The sequence below is a fragment of the Hippocampus comes genome, unplaced genomic scaffold (genome assembly GCF_001891065.2).
Source record: "Hippocampus comes isolate QL1 unplaced genomic scaffold, H_comes_QL1_v1.1 scaffold285, whole genome shotgun sequence".
NCBI lineage: Eukaryota > Metazoa > Chordata > Actinopteri > Syngnathiformes > Syngnathidae > Hippocampus > Hippocampus comes.
This window is the reverse complement of record NW_017805073.1, coordinates 600,084-617,606: the sequence shown is the minus strand read 5'-3', so window position 1 is coordinate 617,606 and position 17,523 is coordinate 600,084. Positions and strand designations below refer to the sequence as shown.

Here is a 17,523-nt window from a genome sequence, read left to right as displayed (position 1 = left end):
TTCAGTAAGACAAAGGCTTTTTATGTGCTTTTTCTTTTCATTCGATACCCCACAACCCGCTTACGAGAACATATTTGTGTCTTCAAAGAAAAAGACACCTCCCGACCCTTTGCTGTCACGCAACAAAACGATCATCGCACTCGCACACAAACATGTCCACACAGCGAGGATTATTCCCCCACACACCGCCTGGCTGATTCACCTGTGTTCACACGCCACTTCCCACAGCGATGTTATTGTATCCGCGATTTGGATCAGTGGCGACCCGATGTTTGGTTTCAGCTGGTTGATCTTGAAGTCACACTGTACTGCGAAATGATTGCAACATTTTTTTTTTTTGCCGCCCTAAGAAGCAGTGAAGCGTAAGCCAATTCACATGACTCAAAAGCATATTGTAAGTACGGAGCGCTTCAGTTCAATCGAAAGAGTTCCAGGTAGTGGGGGCAGCAAAAGTGAACACTCTCCTCCCTGGTTCAGTTCTGACGCGAGGATCACAAAGAAGGAAAATGTGACAGAATCGTTAGCGGTTCTCTGAAGAAGTCCCTGAATAGGATGGAAGAGATCCAAGAGGAGCCTTGGAAATCAGGGTCAGCCGGTGTGTGAAACTTGGCGGGCTTAAGGGAGCCAAACTCGTTTTCACAAAGACGGGACGAGGCGGCCAGCGATAAACTCGGGGGACTGTGATGAGCGGGGTTTGAAAACTGAAGACGTGAGAGCAAAGCGCACATGAACAGAACATCTCCGTTGTCCGTACGTGGAAGAAATGTCGCAGACACAAGAAATCCAGGGGCTCGTCGTGAGAAACAAGATTTTGTTTCGGTAGTAGATCGAACACAAGCGTCACCGGGAGCAAAAATGTGTGCTTTGGAAGGAAACTGCGGAAACTTCTAGTTAGACGCCGACTCTAGTGGGCTTCCGTGTTGAGTGACAAGAATCGGCAGATTCCCGTGTCACTCGCTTGAGTTTGAGAAAATCATAAGCTGAATCTTTTCTGTGTTCAAAACTGATTTCTTCCTCCTCAGATGAGTCCGGACGGGACGCGAAAATCAATTTGTAAAATCTCAAATGCCCGAGCGAGTGAGGATGAAGAACGAATCGCCTGTGTCATCTTCTGCGTCGTGGGGACAAAACGCATTTGACACATTGGCACACAAATTACGTTTCTAGTTTGAAGCGGGGTGCTCATTGCGCTTCGACTGTCTCATCTTTCAGACTTCAAGTGGCAATTGTGTGGCTCCAGTTGTAATTAGCTCAGGAAGAAGACGTATGAAGTATGAAACGTGACACAAGAGTTTTTATCCATGTTTATTATCCACCGTTCCAGCACAGGGAAAGCACAGCAGCACCGACAAGAAATCCGTGAACAAAATATTTACATGAGAATAGAGAGAAGACTGCCAGCAGACTGCTCCTTAAATTCTCGATTATTTCTGTTACACACACACACACACACACACACACACACACACACACACACACACACACACACACACGGGATAAATTAACACTAGCTAGAGTGCAAACTGGACGACTCGGACTCCGTGGTTGTGGAGGCCCCGTTGCGCCGTCTGGGTAAAACCTTCAAACTGGAGGCCCGGCTCAAGGTCAAGGCTCTCCGGGCGGAATTTTTGAAACCCGCCCCCAGGAACGCGTACAGCAGCGGGTTTAAGCAGCAGTGCGCGAACGCCATGGGCTCGGCCACCGCCAGCCACACACCCAGAACGGCTTCCAGGTGGCAGCTGCGGGGCAGAACCTCCAAACGCAGCAAGGCGTCCGCAGAGATGCCGGCGCCGTAGGGCAGCCAGCACACAAAGAAGCAGAGCACCAGGGCGATGGTGGTCCGCACCGCTCGGCGCTTCTGCCTTTGGCCCCCGAGAGGTCCCCGGGTCAGCCTGGTGACGATGACGCAGTAACACACCAGGAGCACCAGGCCCGGGATCACCAGGCCCACCAGGACCAGCTGCAGGTGAAAGACCGCCACCCAGAGAGGAGCATTTTCCGCCGGGTAAAACCTCTGGCACAGGGTGCTTCCCTCGCCTCCTTCTTGAGTTCGGGCAAAGATCAAGTCGGGAACGGCCAGCAAGCCGGCGGGCAACCAGGCACCTGCGGCCGGGCGTGTCGCCAAGACAGGCCGGTCAAAAGGGAGAAGCGATGGCGGAGCTCGTCAAAACGCGATGGGAGACACTCACCCGCATAGACCAGTCGGTGCGCCAGCATCTGCCTCAGGCCACCCGTGTTGGTGTCCGTGGCTCGGACCACCGCCAGGTAGCGGTCCAGACTGATGAAGGCCAAGATGAGCACGCTGCCGTACAAGTTGACCGTGTAGATGACGTGCACGCCGACGCAGGCGACCGCGCCGAAGCGCCAGTCCGCCAGCGCCGCGTCCACCGCCCAGAACGGAAGCGCCAGAACAAAGAGGAGATCGGCGGCCGACAGGTGTAGTCGGTAGCGGTCGGTGAGGCTGGATTTGGACCTGAAACATAAGCCAAGGGAAGACTCGGTATTTTAAGAGAACTTTTCCAAAGGACGGCTCATCCGGGCGTCTCACCTACGCTGGCAGCCCAACACGAAGACCACCAAACCGTTCCCGGTGATGCCCAGGAGGAAGATGAGGGCGTAGACCACGGGTAAAAAGACCCGCTGGAAGTCCGAGGTCATCACGTGCTCCACCTCGCAAGGCTCCTCCAGATCCGCCCCGACGTCGCCGGAACCGGAGCCAGAACTGGTGTCGTTGTATTCGTAATCGAAGAGGATATGCTGAAGACGACAGGGAGGATGAGATCCCACGTGAAGCTGGACGACAAATGCTTTGGACAGGGCTGACCTACCTCATAGTACGACATGATGGACTTCTCCTTTCTCCGCCCAGTGAGGTTTGGACGCAAGCGGCCGGGTTATTTAAGTCTGGCGGCGCTCCTCCCTCAAACGCTCCAACCAATCCGCGCTGGGGGCGAAACGCTTTTCCTGTTTTCGAGGTGTCAGGTGCTGATACCGCTTCTATTGCAGGATGCCGCCTTGCGTGTGCGCGCGCGCGCCGCTTGAATTGTTTTGGCCCTGAGACCCCCGGCTTTGTGATCACCAAGGTCTATTGGCAATCGGAAAGAACGCCGAGGAGGTACAGACAATGCGTGTGTGTGCGTGCGTGAGTGGGGAAGTGCTCTCAGTGGAGCGAGCCCTTTCTGCGTCACTGATGCTCATGTTTCAAGTTTGCCAAGAGATGGTGCGATGATAATCGGGGGGATGCCGAACAGCGTTCACACGTTATTCTACACCCAAAAATGCTAGCGTTTATCCCGCAATTTATTTTCCTTCCTACTCCTTCCGCTTTTCTCCATCCATTCAAACGATTCCATGACATCTTGGCGATGTTTTTCTACATTCCCCAGATTGCCATTTTCCCCCAATGAAATGACCAAGTGTGCTCATCAGATGATATTTTGCTGACATTTTGCTCATCTTTCCCTAGAATGAAACCATTCCGCACTAAAAAGCTCATTCAAGATATCTTGGGAACCACATTCCAATAATTTCCACATTCCCCAAATTCCACAATTCCCAAATTCTGAAATGAAGAGCTATTTGACACATGTACCTCCTTCCGCATTTCTTGATTGATCAAAATTTTCAGCTCATTCAGGTCATCTTTGCAACGGTTTCTCACATTCCCGGAATTCTCACTTTTCTCAATATGATGACTCCGTTTCCGAAAGAAAAATTCCCAAATTGAGAGGTTTTACACCAGGGGCGGCCAGACTACATTCCCGGAATTCTCACTTTTCTCAATATGATGACTCAGTTTCCGAAAGAAAAATTCCCAAATTAAGAGAGGTTTTACACCAGGGGCGGCCAAACTACGGCCCGGCATCCATTTGCAGCCTGTCATCTATTTTTCAGTGGCTCGCTACGTGGCAAAATCTCTCTCTCTATACACACACATACTACACTATATAATGACCTTTGACACTAAGAAATATCTCTCTCTCTCTCTCTCTCTCTCTATACACACACATACTACACTATAAAATGACCTTTGACACTAAGAAATACATTGCAGAATTGATATCGGAGATTATGGTCTTCACAGGGCAGATTTCGATGGTTTAAATGTCCCGGCTGATCCGCGTGCTACCATACGGAAAGAGTCAACGTTCTCAATTGTATTCAAAGACGGCAGCCTTTTTTTGGACCGCTCAGTTTTCTGCGTGGCGTAGAGCAAGTCTGCAGACGTCCTTCCTGTCTCAGCCCTGAATGTCCATCCTCTTCCAGTGCACAAATCCCGTGAACAAACAGTAAAGCAATGCCCAAATCCAAAGCGTTCCACTTTCTAAAGAGTGCCGGTGGCTTATCTCAACCTTGCCTTCCTCCAGGTTCGGCGCTATCAGCCTCAAAAATCTCAGAAACAACATCACAGAGTAAAACACGTTGATGGACACCTGTCGCTGATATTTGACGGGCACGGGGCGGGCCTTTTTTTTCTTATATTATAGCTCAAGCAGACGGCGAACAAAGGTCAACAATGACGCCGTCTTGTCCTTCAGTACAGCATTTGTAATGTATTTGCAGTTCGCGCAGAAAGGAGACTCAAATCCAAATTTGAAGAAAAATCATCTCAGGGTGTCCCTCATCAACAACACTCAAGGCTTCGGTCTTTGTTGAGGGAATTGGAGCGCAGCTACTCGTGGCACGAAAGAGAAAAGTATAGCCATTTCGAGTGGAATTCTAACTTGGAAAGACATTTATTCTGAAATCTTGCCGACTCCGCTTTTGACAACACTGTTAAGAGAATAAACCGAGTAATTCGTTAGTGGTGGCTAAACAACCACCTTACTTGCAAGACTTCCTTTAGCCAGCCAAACCAGCAACTTGAACAACGCGCCGAGCCGAAAGTGTCTACTGGGTCTCTTTGAAAATCATGCTGCTGTTGCCACGTAACTGGGCGAGCAAGTCTTGGAATGCCGTCTTGTTCCTCGGCGCTTTTGGCTTGCGTGGGATGGCCCCCGGCTCGGTGGTCTCCGAGGTGAACGTACAGGGAATGTTGGCGGTCACATTTGAGTTGTTTTCATGGCTGCTTTCCCCACTGGGACATCCCTCAACATCAAGACCGGCACGAGTCCAGTCAAAGCTGCTCCTCTCGTGACAGTAGCCGCTGTCGTCCTGCAGGAGGCTGTTGCCGCGGAGATGCTTCTGCTTGACCATTTGAGGATCCTGAGAGTCGTCTCTTGCCCTCTTCCTTTGGCCGCTATTCCTTTCCTTTCTTGCCAGCACTTTGGGAGGCCGCCTGAGGTTCCTGACGCGAAAACACATTCAGCGGATTTTGCGGGAAACAAGTCAATTCAACGGTCTTTTCGGGGAAATGGGCATTCGGAGGTTTCGAGTATTACCTCTGAAGGAAAACATGCAGCCTTGAGCACAAGTTTTGATGCTCATCATCCTTTGCTTTTTTCTTCCCCTTCAAACGTGTGTGAACAAGGAGGACGCTGCGGGAAAGCTTCCTGACAACACAAAATCGAGCGTCTTCATTTCTGCTCGCGTGCCACCTTCAGCATTCGGGCCAAAGGTTTGACTCACCCCGAGTGAGGTAGCCGACTTGGCTTCCACTTTTTCAGCAGGACCCAGTGGTCGCACGTTAAGGAGGTGGGATCTGAAATACAAACCATAAGAAAGATAGGAAACCCCCTTCGCAATAAGCAAGCCCAGCTACGCTTACCATTATCCAAAAGTTTATCTTTGATGGGAGTTTTCAACCTCTTTGCCCTCTGGTAGAGTTTCCGACAGGGGGGGCAGAGGCCACTCGGTGGTCTTCTCTTTTTGTTGGGAGCCTTGACCATCAGTGGGGGAGGAGCAGCGCTGGAGCAACACTGATCATCTGAATCATCTAATCCTTGATCAACCACTTGTACACTACTACCCTCTTCAGGCTCCTCCTCCACATGACTGTTGATGACATCCTTGCTGTCGTCCTCATTATTAATGTCGCTGACATCAAATCCCATCCTCCTAGTCCTCCTCCTCTTTGGCCGAACCCGGCGTTGGATGACATCTTCACTTAGGTTGGGACTTTTGTCTTGCTTCCTATTTGAAGCTGTTTTCAACCTGGAAGAGTGTCTAGTCTTCATGGTGACTCTCCAATTCAGACTGTACACTAAAGAGCTGTAACCAAATAAATATAAGAGCTTCATCCATCAATGATGTCACACTATGGATACACACGGTTTCAAGTTAGACCTCACCTCTGAAGGAAAACCTCCAGTTGTTTTGATTTGTTGTATGATTCAAAGCAATCGGATTCATATTCGGTGCTACCTGGAGTTCTGTTGAATGGAGGACAAACAAAAACTCTCGAACAAAGCCAAATGAAAACAAGCTTATTCTGATATTTAAGCCCGGATATTATCAAATACTTGTCACCCACAAATTCAAATCACATGTTCATGAATCTCCGCTTGTCTATCGCTGATTAAAACATTCTAAAATGTAGTTAGCTAATGGCAAGAAGCGTCCGCCCAGACGCGGGCTATCAAAACTACGAACTGGAAGAAGTAGCGTTTATCTTACTTAATCTCAGACGGCTCACGGCCTGCTTGTGTTGGCGCTTCCATCGCCGGAGTCAACATCAAACTTGAAATGTTTAGCCACGTGCCTGCTTCTTAACATTATGCCACATAAGCTCGAAAACTTGCTTGGTTTTCATAACAAATGTTCAACTTTCGTTTAAACCTTACTAGAACTCAAACAGGCGTCCCTTTTTCTTCTTCGTCCACGACATATCAAGCTAACTTTGGTACACACTGCCCCCTCGCGGCCACATTGTCGCTCTATTACAGGAGGGAAGAAAAACAACCCGAAATCATGATGCGACCTTTGTGCCTCACTTTAAGTGGGGTGATTTTTTTGGGGGGGTGCTGAGCATTATTGTTTGTTCCCATACATACTTGTTTTTCTAAATTATGGCCAAAAACTATTTGGTTTCATTGGACCGGACACATTTTCTCACATTTGTTTGGGAAACTTCAAGTGTGGTTTTGCAAAATGTACACAGTAAATTTCGGACAGTAGATTTAATCTGGTCCCAGTATAAACAGGGGAGGGTTGAGGAATATAACTTGCATATCTCCGCTGTTAATTTTTACTCCTTGAAAATATGTTTTAAAAAATCTTAATGAAATTTTCAAATGAAAATTTTACTTTACTAAAAATGTTTCTCAATTTTATTAAAAATTTAATTTGACTATAGATGCATGCATCAGTTCCCAGCATGAAAATTTAATTCATATTCGTAAAATCTTCTTTGCATAACATGAGAGGATATCAATGGTGCTACATTCCCCCCACAGTAAACGTTAGGGGTTTGCACAGTTTACTAGGCCTTTGCGATCATGGACCTACTGTGGATTTCTCCTCACACCTCTGCAGAGTAGAGTGCACCTTATAAATTTGACGCCTTGTTCTTTAGATTGAAATAGTGAACCATCCACTCAGAAAGTCAATGACTGATCCTGCCTTATCAAACAACTCACTCATTTCATAGGGAGGGAGGACTTTGAACACACACAGCGCTTGGAATTCAATGAGGAATTTCAGCAAGGAAGACACAGGAAGCAGTCGCCTCGGGGAGAATTTCACTTCCTCATTTTTTTTCACGCAGCGTGCGCTGCCCAGACAGGGAAAGACAACAATGAGGGTGATAGTAGTGTGGACGCTCTTGCTGCTAAACATGGCTGATATCGTGCATCAGGCCAGAGGATCTGAAGCAAGAGACAACATCCCCGCAGGTCACACCGGTGCTTACGTGGGGAAACTGCTGGTGGTACCGATGGATGGGAGCCACTGGGTGGGTATGAAGGCCATCTCTCAGGAAATGGGTCGGCGCGGGCACCGGGTCACCGTTGTGATGCCAGAGATCACCATACTGATCGGTCCGGGGGAGCACTACGAGACACTGATCTACCCTCTTCCATTTGACAAGGCTTTTGTTGACTTTATAATGTCCAAAAATGAAGATGTGCTGGGAAAAGCTACGCAGCCTTTCCTGGAGAGAATTCAGGAGAAATTCTCGCAGATAAAAAGAATTACAGAATTGCTTCACACCACCGCAGAAAGCCTTCTGTTCAATGCCAGTCTGATCTCGCATCTGGCTCAGCAGGTGAGTGCCTTCCAATAAAACATCATATTGGGCTGCTGTGGTTTTGTATTTATGAAGTGTCTGCCAAAACTCATTTTATTGGACTTATTCATACCCTACTCATGAAAAGTTAGCAATATTGGGCTGTCGGGTGAAATTTCAGGATAAACCTGTACTATTAACTATACAGGTGAATGTAATCTGACCTTCGGTTAACTTTGGAATGTCAAACTGTGTCATTTTGCACTTGACATCTGTTGACATCATTGGCCAAGACAACATCTAACATTCGGTCAAAAGCAGCCCACCACTGCGAGGCTTTGAAGGGATGATAAGCGAAGTGGCCACTGGGCTGTGAATGTTTCAATGTCATCAGCGCGTTCGAGGAGAGAGACTGGAAGAGTCACAGAAAGGTACAGAGGTGGACAAGTGAATGGGTCGATTCACGGTTCAAACACCTGTTGGGAATTTTACTGTTCTTCCCTTTTGTCAGAGAACAGCAAGTTGTGCAAAAAAAGTACATTAACAATTTACAGTTGCGCATATGCATTTCAACAATTTAGATAGGGTCAAATTAAGTTCACAAAGGTTATAGTGAATTTTAGGTTGAAAATTCCAACCTAAATCCGAATATTCCTAACTTTTTGTGAGTAGCATTTTTGTCAGCCATATCAAGTTAAGTACGACGGTGAGGATGGTGGGAAGGATTTTGTCTACAGTATAGCGCTTATGTGGATAACTCTTAAACTCCTCCTTATTCCACAGAGATTTGACGCTGTCCTGACAGACCCCATGGTGCCCACTGGCTCTTTGATAGCTCGGAAATTAGGTGAATGCACCGAGATACGTTCCATCCATTTTCTCGAAAGCTTGTCCTCAACAATTAGGGTCACAGCTGGAGCGGACTGCCCGTTCTCAAGCCAAACACGGGGCACATAAAAACAAAACGATCATTCACACTCAGTGGCTCTTTGATAGCTCGGAAATTAGGTGAATGCACTGAGATACGTTCCATCCATTTTCTCGAACGCTTGTCCTCAATTAGGGTCACAGCTGGAGCGGACTGCCCATTCTCAAGCCAAACACGGGGCACATAAAAACAAGACGATCATTCACACTCACTTTCACACCTATGAACAATTTTGAGTCTTCAGAGAGCATTCAATCAATCACGCAAAGCCAAGTGGAGAAGAAATAGATTTCCCCCACCAACGTGCATGTTTTTGCTATGTGGGAGGACCCGGCGGAGCAAACCATTTGGTTTTGATTTTTCACTGCAATTTTTCTCATGACCACGTTTTTCTGGATCCTTTTCAGGTATTCCCACGGTTAATTTACTGAGGGGAATTCCCTGTTTTTTGGACATGCAGTCTACAGGGTGTCCTTCGCCGCCTTCCTACGTGCCTCGCTTCTTCACGGGCCTCACAGATAAAATGGACTTCAAACAAAGAGTCATCAACACTCTGGTGAACACTGACACCGTTTTCAAAGTGTCTGGTCATGATATTTGTTTCGGTTAAGAGTGTCTTCTTTCTTTGAAACTCCATCATGTGAAATGTGGAGCTCCAGCTTGTTTACCATTCGGTGATTTTCAGGTGAGTGCGCTGGAGCCTCTCCTCTGCCGACTCATCTATTGGCGCTTTGACCAAATTGCCAAAGAGTTCCTGGAAGAGGACGTGGGTGTGGCTGAGGTGCTTTCAGACTCGGCAATCTGGCTGCACAGGTAACGTGCCGAAGTCATTCCATTCAACTGTGAGCAGAATTATGAAAAAAATTAAATAAATGGGGCACACCCCTCATTCTGCAAGTCCCTGCTCTAAACAAATGTGTTGGAACAGGATTGACTTCACAATGGAGTTTCCACGCCCATTCATGCCGAACATGGTGCCAGTCGGGGGCATCAACTGCAACGTGAGGAATCCTCTGCCTGAAGTAAGGCCCCCCGAGTATGTTTACATGTGACTGCAACTGTAATGCCTGTCAAATGTCAAAGAAATGCCTCACTGTGTTTTTGTCCAAGGATTTGGAGCCCTGGGTGTCGGGAAAACAGGGATTTGTTGTGTTCACACTGGGCACTTCAATGAAGAAAATGCCAGATGAAATAACCCAAGTCTTTCTTGAAGCGTTCAGACAGATTCCACAGAAGGTAGACCGTTGTCATTTTGGTGATGAATTTCTTAATGGTAAATGGCATATTGCAAAAAACAAAAAACTCTTCATGCTTAATGTCTACACAAATATTTGTGAGCTAACTATTTTGTCTGTCTGGCCAAACATTAGTGCAGTACTTGAAAAAAATCAATTTTCTTTGTGAGGTAATATGGAGATATTCTGAAGTTGCTCCTGATAATACACCAGAAAATGTCAAGATGATGAGCTGGGTGCCCCAAAACGACTTACTTGGTAAATAAACTCCTGGCTGTAACTCTATAGAAGGATGGTTATCAATGCACATGTTTTCTGATCGAGTCTACAACCTGGGTGCCCCAAAACGACTTACTTGGTAAATAAACTCCTGGCTGTAACTCTGTAGATGGATGGTTATCAATGCACGTTTTCTGATCCAACTACGATATGTCATTGCTCAACCAACTTTTTTAGCTCACCCCGGAGCTCGGGCCTTCATCACTCATGCTGGCTCACACGGTCTCTTCGAGGGACTTTGTCATGCCGTTCCGATGGTGATGGTACCGATTGGCGGGGACCAGCCTGACAATGCAGCAAGAATGGCGAGTCGAGGAGTGGGAGTGGTGTTGGATATTTCATCCATCACTGCAGAAGACCTGCTACAGGGACTGAATGAGGTCATAAATGACACTAGGTAGGGATTTCCCCCCCCTCGGTGTGAACACATTGCCATAGAAGTTTGAAGATGAATCCAACTAAAGGTCATTGTTTTAGGTACAAAGAGAACATGAAGAGGCTGTCAGCGTTACACAGGGATCGTCCCATTGATCCACTGGACCTTTCGGTGTACTGGACTGAGTTTGTGATGCGGCATAAAGGGGCCAAACACCTTAAAGCAGCCGTCCATGACCTCAACTGGTTCCAGTACTTCTGTCTGGACGTAATAGCACTACTTGCTACAATTGTGCTCGTTTTTATAGTCTTGACAGCAAAATGTTTAAAGTTCTGCTGTCGGAAACTGAGCAGAAAGAGAAAGCAAGACTAGAGTGGCAGCTGAGGTATCTGATTTACGAATGAAACATAATAAACCTAACAGTGTGGGGAGAACCGCACGTTATTGTGTAGGACCAAAAGGTTAAACCATGTGGTTGATCAAAGAGATGCGGCTGTCAGCATTACACAGGGATCGTCCCATTGATCCACTGGACCTTTCGGTGTACTGGACTGAGTTTGTGATGCGGCATAAAGGGGCCAAACACCTTAAAGCAGCCGTCCATGACCTCAACTGGTTCCAGTACTTCTGTCTGGACGTAATAGCACTACTTGCTACAATTGTGCTCGTTTTTATAGTCTTGACAGCAAAATGTTTAAAGTTCTGCTGTCGGAAACTGAGCAGAAAGAGAAAGCAAGACTAGAGTGGCAGCTGAGGTATCTGATTTACGAATGAAACAAAATAAACCTAACAGTGTGGGGAGAACTGCACGTTATTGTGTAGGACCAAAAGGTTAAACCACGTGGTTGATCAAAGAGACTGTGCATCAGTGGGAGCCCTTCTTTGGTGGGAACAGGGCATATTCAACAGCTAAGGCAACAGTAAAGGCAGCAAAGCCCCACTTGAATCCTTTTAGCAGCACATCGGACAGAGTGACAGCACGCGCAAAGCCACCAGAGTACCTCCATGCTTCGTTACTAAACAATGAGAGATAGACACAATTGAGTTGGCAATCAATGCACTATTAGTGATGTCTCAAGTACTGTATTAAGACAGCTCTATGTAAACGCTCACCGGGCCCATGGGTCCTTGAGGCCCCTGGCCGCCAGCCTTTGCTGTGTAAACTCCAGTGGAGTGCCCTCAGTCTTCCACTGCCGCCAGTCTGGCATGGACATCTTGCTGTGGCCATGGTCACCTCCCATTCTGACGAGTGAATGAGAACATATTTCACTTCCAAGCCCAAACTCAACATACTGTATTTCCCTCAAAGTCCAGCGACCAAATAAACTGCTCTGCATATTTTTCATGAATGCTGTTATAAAGTTAGGGAAACACATATTTGCATTTTATAAAGCCTCACTCGACTCATTATTGCTCCCACCCTGAACAGATCTGATTGTCAAACATGCAGGCGAACAGGGATGCATGAATATAGAATATTGTATCTCTCTAACCTCGAGTTCGTTATACTTGGCCATCTGGCTATGTTTTAACGCCACAGTACACAATCATAACACGACTAACTGTATGCCGTCATTCTTTAAGTCTCAAAAAATAATAAAGGCTCTCAATTTTACTCCTGTAAAGCGCCTGTGACAATAAGCAACTGCCAACACTACCGTTGAGGCGATTTCATAAGTATTATGACAACTAACACACGACACTTGACATTCAGTTAATGACACAACGTTTTGTGCATAGATACTTGTTTGATTTCAATAATGTAAATAAATAACACCTCAATCCATGGCTTTAAATACACTAAAATAACATTTTGCTGAACCTAGCATAGCTCGTTACTTGTGGCTAATCTTTAGCAATAATTGCAACATTTTTCTGGGGTACTAAACAATCATGTATCAACAAACCATTGATGTTTCATGTGGCTGAACAACGATAGCGTTTATCAGAAACATCGTTTTATAAGAATAATAAAAACACTGTACCCTGATCCTGTGTCGTGACCTCTGCTTCTGCGCGGTTACGACAGTTTCGACTACAATACGGCAGAAGTATGGCAAGCGGTTTAGGACAAAACAAACGCCAACGGCAGTTTTGTTATTCGTATTTTATTTAAATTTGGAAAAGTAATAATGGACTGTAGTGTGTCAAGGCAACGTCTCACAATCAACCACATTGAACATAATTAGGGGACTTATCACCTGTCATCTTTTAAAACATAATGAGGCATAAATTGCGTGCTGAGCAAAACGTTTGATACCGTTGACATAGTAAAATTTCAGGCACAATGTATCATCTAGAAACAGTAATTACATTTATTTAACATGTACAACATGTTACACATTATAGTAATTGTTGTTACACATTATCGTAATTGTCACAGATAATTAGTTATTCACATTCAAACGTTTCCAGTATTACAAGAAACCCCACATTTGTATATTCATAGCATATCTGTGTCTTGTCTAAATCAGACAGCATTGTATTTGATGATTACATGTTTTTGTGGTATCATCGTGGGACGAATGAGTTACAGCTTGCTTTGGGGATTGAATAGGTCCTTGAGTGCATCCAGGTTTTCCCCATCTGGACTTTCGGGCCACGAACTATGATCTAGACACAGACACACAGATACGCACAGCAGAGTAAAACACAATTGTATGGAGGGGAACAAGCAGTGCAGAAGGCACGTTGTGACAAAATTCAACATACTGGGTATCTCCCACATGGAGTGGTACAGACTCTGCCCTGCATCAACCTTCAGTGTGGCTCCAGAAATGTAGGAGGCGGCAGGAGAGAGCAGGAAACAAACTGCAGATGAAATCTGACCACACAAACAAAATATCGAGGACAAAAACAATGCAATTTATTGTGCTTTGGATATTTGTCAAAGATTGCACAAGAGAGCAGAGCAGTGATGACTTTGTCGAGCTGTTCTGACAAGACAACATGACTGAATTTCCATAATCGTAGTCTCTGCCTTATCCTGATATTCAATGAAAAATTTCTACCTTAACCGCGGTTGAAGTGATTTGGGACGCTTCATTTAGACAAAAGTAGTGCTCTGTTGCCATCTTGTGCCATAAAAGGAAATTATAAACATATTTAGTGATGGCAGACATTTTGACTATTGATTGAAGGGGTTGGTCCCTCCCTCCCTCCCGTGGATAGTGGGGGAATGAGTGTTATGGTATCTTTAAATTGTCACAACTCACACCTCTTCTGGTACTCCAAGTCTCTTTGCAGGACTAAAAGTGACAGACATCTTGAAAAGGGTTGGTCCGAGCTCCTTGTAGTTCTCCATTGCCGATTTAGAGAAAATTGTGCCCTGCAGCCAAACGTACACCGGCTTGAAACACCACAATATCAAACATTGATGGAAATGGAACAAGGCAGGCGTTGTGCATACCGGGGCAACAGCGTTGACTCGGACACCTGAGGCAGCCCACTCAATGGCCAGGCTCTTTGTTAAGTTATCCACTGCTGCTCTGTCTGCGCCTGTGTGGCTGTCCGTGAGACAACGGCTGTGTTTGGAATCATCCATTCATTCCCTACTAATTTTTGGATTAGATGACTACTGGACCATACACTGTAATATTAGCATTAGTAGTAGTAGTAATAGACGGAGGGGCGTATCAAATATTATTTGTAGTGTATGCTTTGGGTCATTAAAAATGGACCTTAATTTGAACGTCCCTGATGTAGGGAAGAACTTGACTCACTGCACATTCAAAGCGTGTTTGGTGAGTTGACTAAGTAGTGGATGAAGATGGATTCCAAACACAGTCAAGGGCTCTATTTGAGGTTTGGACCAGTCTACATTTCAGGGATGACTACTTACGCCATGCCCGGAAAGCCTTTCCACATGTCAGCAATAATGTTAACGATCACACCTCCATGTTGCTTCATCCATGTCGTGTACACTGTGGAGTGCAACTCAAGGTTATTGGAATGAACAAAAATGAAATAATGAAAATTAACATTAAAAAAAGAAATATTTCCACTAACGAACTAAACGAAGAGCAAAAATGTCCTTTGTTTTTATCTTTGTCAATGAATTTCACACAAGCTTTATTTCTTACTTCTGTACATCCGTCATTACAGAAGAAGGAAGGTCAGTCATTTGAGGATTGTGGTTTACTTTATTACACAATAGTAAGTGATTTTTTTTTAATCTTGCACATGACATATAAAATGTATTTTTAAAAAAACTAAGACTAATACAAAACTAATTGAAAAATTAACCAAAACAAAGCGGTTTCGAAAAAATACAAACTAAAAAAACTAACTTGTCTTGAAAAACGAAATAAAACTAACTGCATTTAAAATACAAAAGTCAAAACAAAATAAAAACAAACTACAATGAAAAACCTCAAACGATGATAACTCTGGTGCAGTCCTCAACACAGTCATGTATTATCTTTAAACACAGAGCGTAAATGTGAGTGAATGCTTCCTCACCCTCCTTGCAACAGTGAAAGGTGCCAGTCAAGTTTGTGTCGATCACAGCTTTCCATCCTTTCGAAGACATGTGCTCTGCTGGACTGCTGAACTGACCGCCGCCGTTGTTCACCAAAAAGTCGATGCGACCATACTGCTTCAGCACTGAGCGTACGAGAGCCTTTACCTGGAGTGGAATTAGACCAGCACTGTGCATGACGAATTTCAATTTAATGAGGTCGCTGTCATCAAGGTCAAAGGAGTGTGCAGTGCACCTCATCCTCGTTACGGATGTTGCAAGGTAGAGGAGTGACACATGCGGGGCTGGAAGCTGGAATTTTTTGTCTCATCTCCTGGGCAGCTGCCTCCAATCTCTCTGCTTTTCTGCTGGAAATCACCACACTGCAACCTGAGGACAAGTTTGGGAGTGCTGACCTATTACAGTGCAATGAATGAAGACTCAACAACTATGACTTCAAATATCCAGGCATGGCTCCAGGACTTTTTCTCTCTCGCGGTCTTGACCGATACATGGGTAGGATGAATGGTGGGGCATGGGAGGGCGTGGGGGTTATGAGGGATCTTTAGAAAATAATTTATGATTATACTTTAGAATATCAAATGAAATTCTGGGGGGGCTTAACTGGGGCTACGCAGATATCTGGTGGAGCTATAGCACCCCCTGGTCCCATATGTATGTGTATCATTATAATTAGAGAACAGTATTTACAAAGAAGTACGGTGCAACCGTGAAAAGGATCTTCTGTCTCACTGTTATCAAACTAGGGTTAATAATCTGTTTTTCTGCGTGGAAGGCTTCAACTCACCCGCAGCAGTCATGAGGCCAAGTACTACAGAAAAATGAATGGAAGGATATGGATATTTGAAAAATTAAAATGATTCTGTGTATATACTGTAGGCTACCGCCGAGTAATTGAATTGACAATGCTGGAATGTATGCACCTTAAAAACATGCTGAACACATCCAGTATTTACTGGACAGAGCTAGTTTGTCGAACTGGCGTAGAGTAAGTCAGTCCGCCAACGTTTTTTAACGAGTTGGGACGACTGGAAGCGGGGGGAAAAAAGACAAAACCACATGACTCACCCAATTCCACTAGCTCAGTAGATATTGCCTTTCCGATGCCAGTCGCTCCACCAGTCACTATTGCAACTTTATGGTTGAACAAACCCGGTCGAAAGACACTGCGCGCAGCCATGATTTTGTCTTTTTTTTCCCTGGCAGTCAACCTGCGCCACCTACTGTAGTGTAGCAGTATTACAATCATTCAGTACTTTGACCTATGACCAGCAACTGGCGTACCAACTCAAGGTTATGCTGAATTATGTAGAATCATTTGGGATTTGTTTAGGTTCCGTTTTAAGTGCGGTATTTATAAGAATCCCACTCACAAAATTCTGCCAACAAGCCCAGTCACAACTATATTTTAACACAAATATGTATATATTTTTTCAGAAAGTCCCATTCAAGTGACTGTTTGGCAGATTACTCAAATTGCAATCCCACTCAAAATAAATGCTAATTCAGTGACCCTATGTAGAAAGAAAATGTACACCCTGAACAAACAAGCCATGTCAACCTATCACTTAAAAAAATAAATCCACACGTTACTCAAAAGAGAACGAGATTGCCGTGTGATACCAACACATAATAGTAGCAATGGCTAAACCAGCAAAACATTTGTGTTAAATTATAACTTTGTAGAACCTGTGCTTCAAAATAGAAGCCTAGATATGGGAATTTTTCCATTGTGAGACAAAGAAAGGTTTTGTTATCTTATCTGCAGCAAACTGCAGAAATTATTGTTTTTTCAAACTCTGCACACATACATCATGACTCATTTCAATGTGGATGGGGTATTGTTTCCTTCAATTCCATCTGTGTTTGGCTGTCATGACATCTTTGACACAAGCACATTTTGATTTCATTTATATTGAAAATGATCATGGACACAGAATTCCACTCCAGACAGCTTTATTGTTGGATGTTGAGGCCAAGTCCAGGTTGGTTCATTTTTGAAAACAAAGTCCCAAATCCTCCAGTGATCATCTCACTAGTTTACTGTTCCTTCAACTCCTTCAGCCTCCTGATCGCTGACTTGACTGTGACGGCAGAAGTTGTGCTGTAGGGGGGGGGGGG

At 45.1% G+C, this 17,523-nt stretch overlaps 5 protein-coding genes across 9 annotated transcripts in view; 1 reads left to right on the top strand and 4 right to left on the bottom strand.

Moving 5' to 3' along the window:
- Positions 1-1,286: 1,286 nt before the first annotated feature.
- Positions 1,287-3,090, bottom strand: LOC109512797 (C-X-C chemokine receptor type 4-like). The gene is made up of 4 exons (XM_019864797.1): positions 2,829-3,090; positions 2,549-2,757; positions 2,190-2,473; positions 1,287-2,103 (listed from the first exon to the last, which is right to left on the bottom strand). The coding sequence occupies exons 1-4, from the start codon at positions 2,841-2,843 to the stop codon at positions 1,508-1,510; spliced, it is 1,104 nt and encodes a 367-aa protein (XP_019720356.1). The 5' UTR covers positions 2,844-3,090; the 3' UTR covers positions 1,287-1,507.
- Positions 3,091-4,445: 1,355 nt separating this feature from the next.
- On the bottom strand, positions 4,446-12,999 carry LOC109512795 (uncharacterized). 4 transcript variants are annotated; one of them, XR_002167593.1, is made up of 9 exons: positions 12,830-12,853; positions 12,036-12,164; positions 11,782-11,938; positions 6,556-7,102; positions 6,231-6,311; positions 5,708-6,150; positions 5,569-5,641; positions 5,382-5,492; positions 4,446-5,287 (listed from the first exon to the last, which is right to left on the bottom strand). XR_002167593.1 is itself a non-coding variant. In XM_019864795.1 (6 exons), the coding sequence occupies exons 1-6, from the start codon at positions 6,612-6,614 to the stop codon at positions 4,891-4,893; spliced, it is 1,164 nt and encodes a 387-aa protein (XP_019720354.1). In that variant the 5' UTR covers positions 6,615-6,832; the 3' UTR covers positions 4,446-4,890. The 4 variants fall into 4 exon arrangements, 2 of the variants coding, with proteins under 2 accessions (XP_019720354.1, XP_019720355.1); XR_002167592.1 differs by lacking the exon at positions 12,830-12,853 and adding an exon at positions 12,908-12,999 and having other exon boundaries at positions 4,706-5,287; XM_019864795.1 differs by lacking the exons at positions 11,782-11,938; positions 12,036-12,164; positions 12,830-12,853 and having other exon boundaries at positions 6,556-6,832.
- Positions 7,568-11,726, top strand: LOC109512793 (UDP-glucuronosyltransferase 1-1-like). Of its 2 annotated transcripts, XM_019864794.1 has the most exons (10): positions 7,568-8,143; positions 8,888-8,951; positions 9,440-9,588; positions 9,718-9,845; positions 9,961-10,054; positions 10,143-10,268; positions 10,438-10,525; positions 10,724-10,943; positions 11,024-11,062; positions 11,433-11,726. In XM_019864794.1, the coding sequence occupies exons 1-10, from the start codon at positions 7,568-7,570 to the stop codon at positions 11,662-11,664; spliced, it is 1,716 nt and encodes a 571-aa protein (XP_019720353.1). In that variant the 3' UTR covers positions 11,665-11,726. The 2 variants fall into 2 exon arrangements, with proteins under 2 accessions (XP_019720353.1, XP_019720352.1); XM_019864793.1 differs by lacking the exon at positions 11,433-11,726 and having other exon boundaries at positions 7,571-8,143; positions 11,024-11,377.
- A 15-nt stretch (positions 13,000-13,014) lies between the features above and the next one.
- On the bottom strand, positions 13,015-16,629 carry pecr (peroxisomal trans-2-enoyl-CoA reductase). Its single transcript, XM_019864798.1, has 8 exons — positions 16,471-16,629; positions 15,638-15,771; positions 15,384-15,549; positions 14,764-14,845; positions 14,332-14,428; positions 14,140-14,250; positions 13,635-13,746; positions 13,015-13,535 (listed from the first exon to the last, which is right to left on the bottom strand). Exons 1-8 carry the CDS (start codon positions 16,580-16,582, stop codon positions 13,453-13,455), a joined length of 897 nt encoding a protein of 298 aa, XP_019720357.1. The 5' UTR covers positions 16,583-16,629; the 3' UTR covers positions 13,015-13,452.
- Positions 16,630-17,341: 712 nt separating this feature from the next.
- Positions 17,342-17,523, bottom strand: part of rpl37a (ribosomal protein L37a) — a 3,654-nt gene continuing 3,472 nt past the window's right edge. Inside the window, exon 4 of the mRNA XM_019864802.1 lies at positions 17,342-17,506. Coding sequence (XP_019720361.1) covers positions 17,443-17,506 — 64 coding nt within the window. The 3' untranslated portion in view covers positions 17,342-17,442. The remainder of the gene's footprint in view (positions 17,507-17,523) is intronic.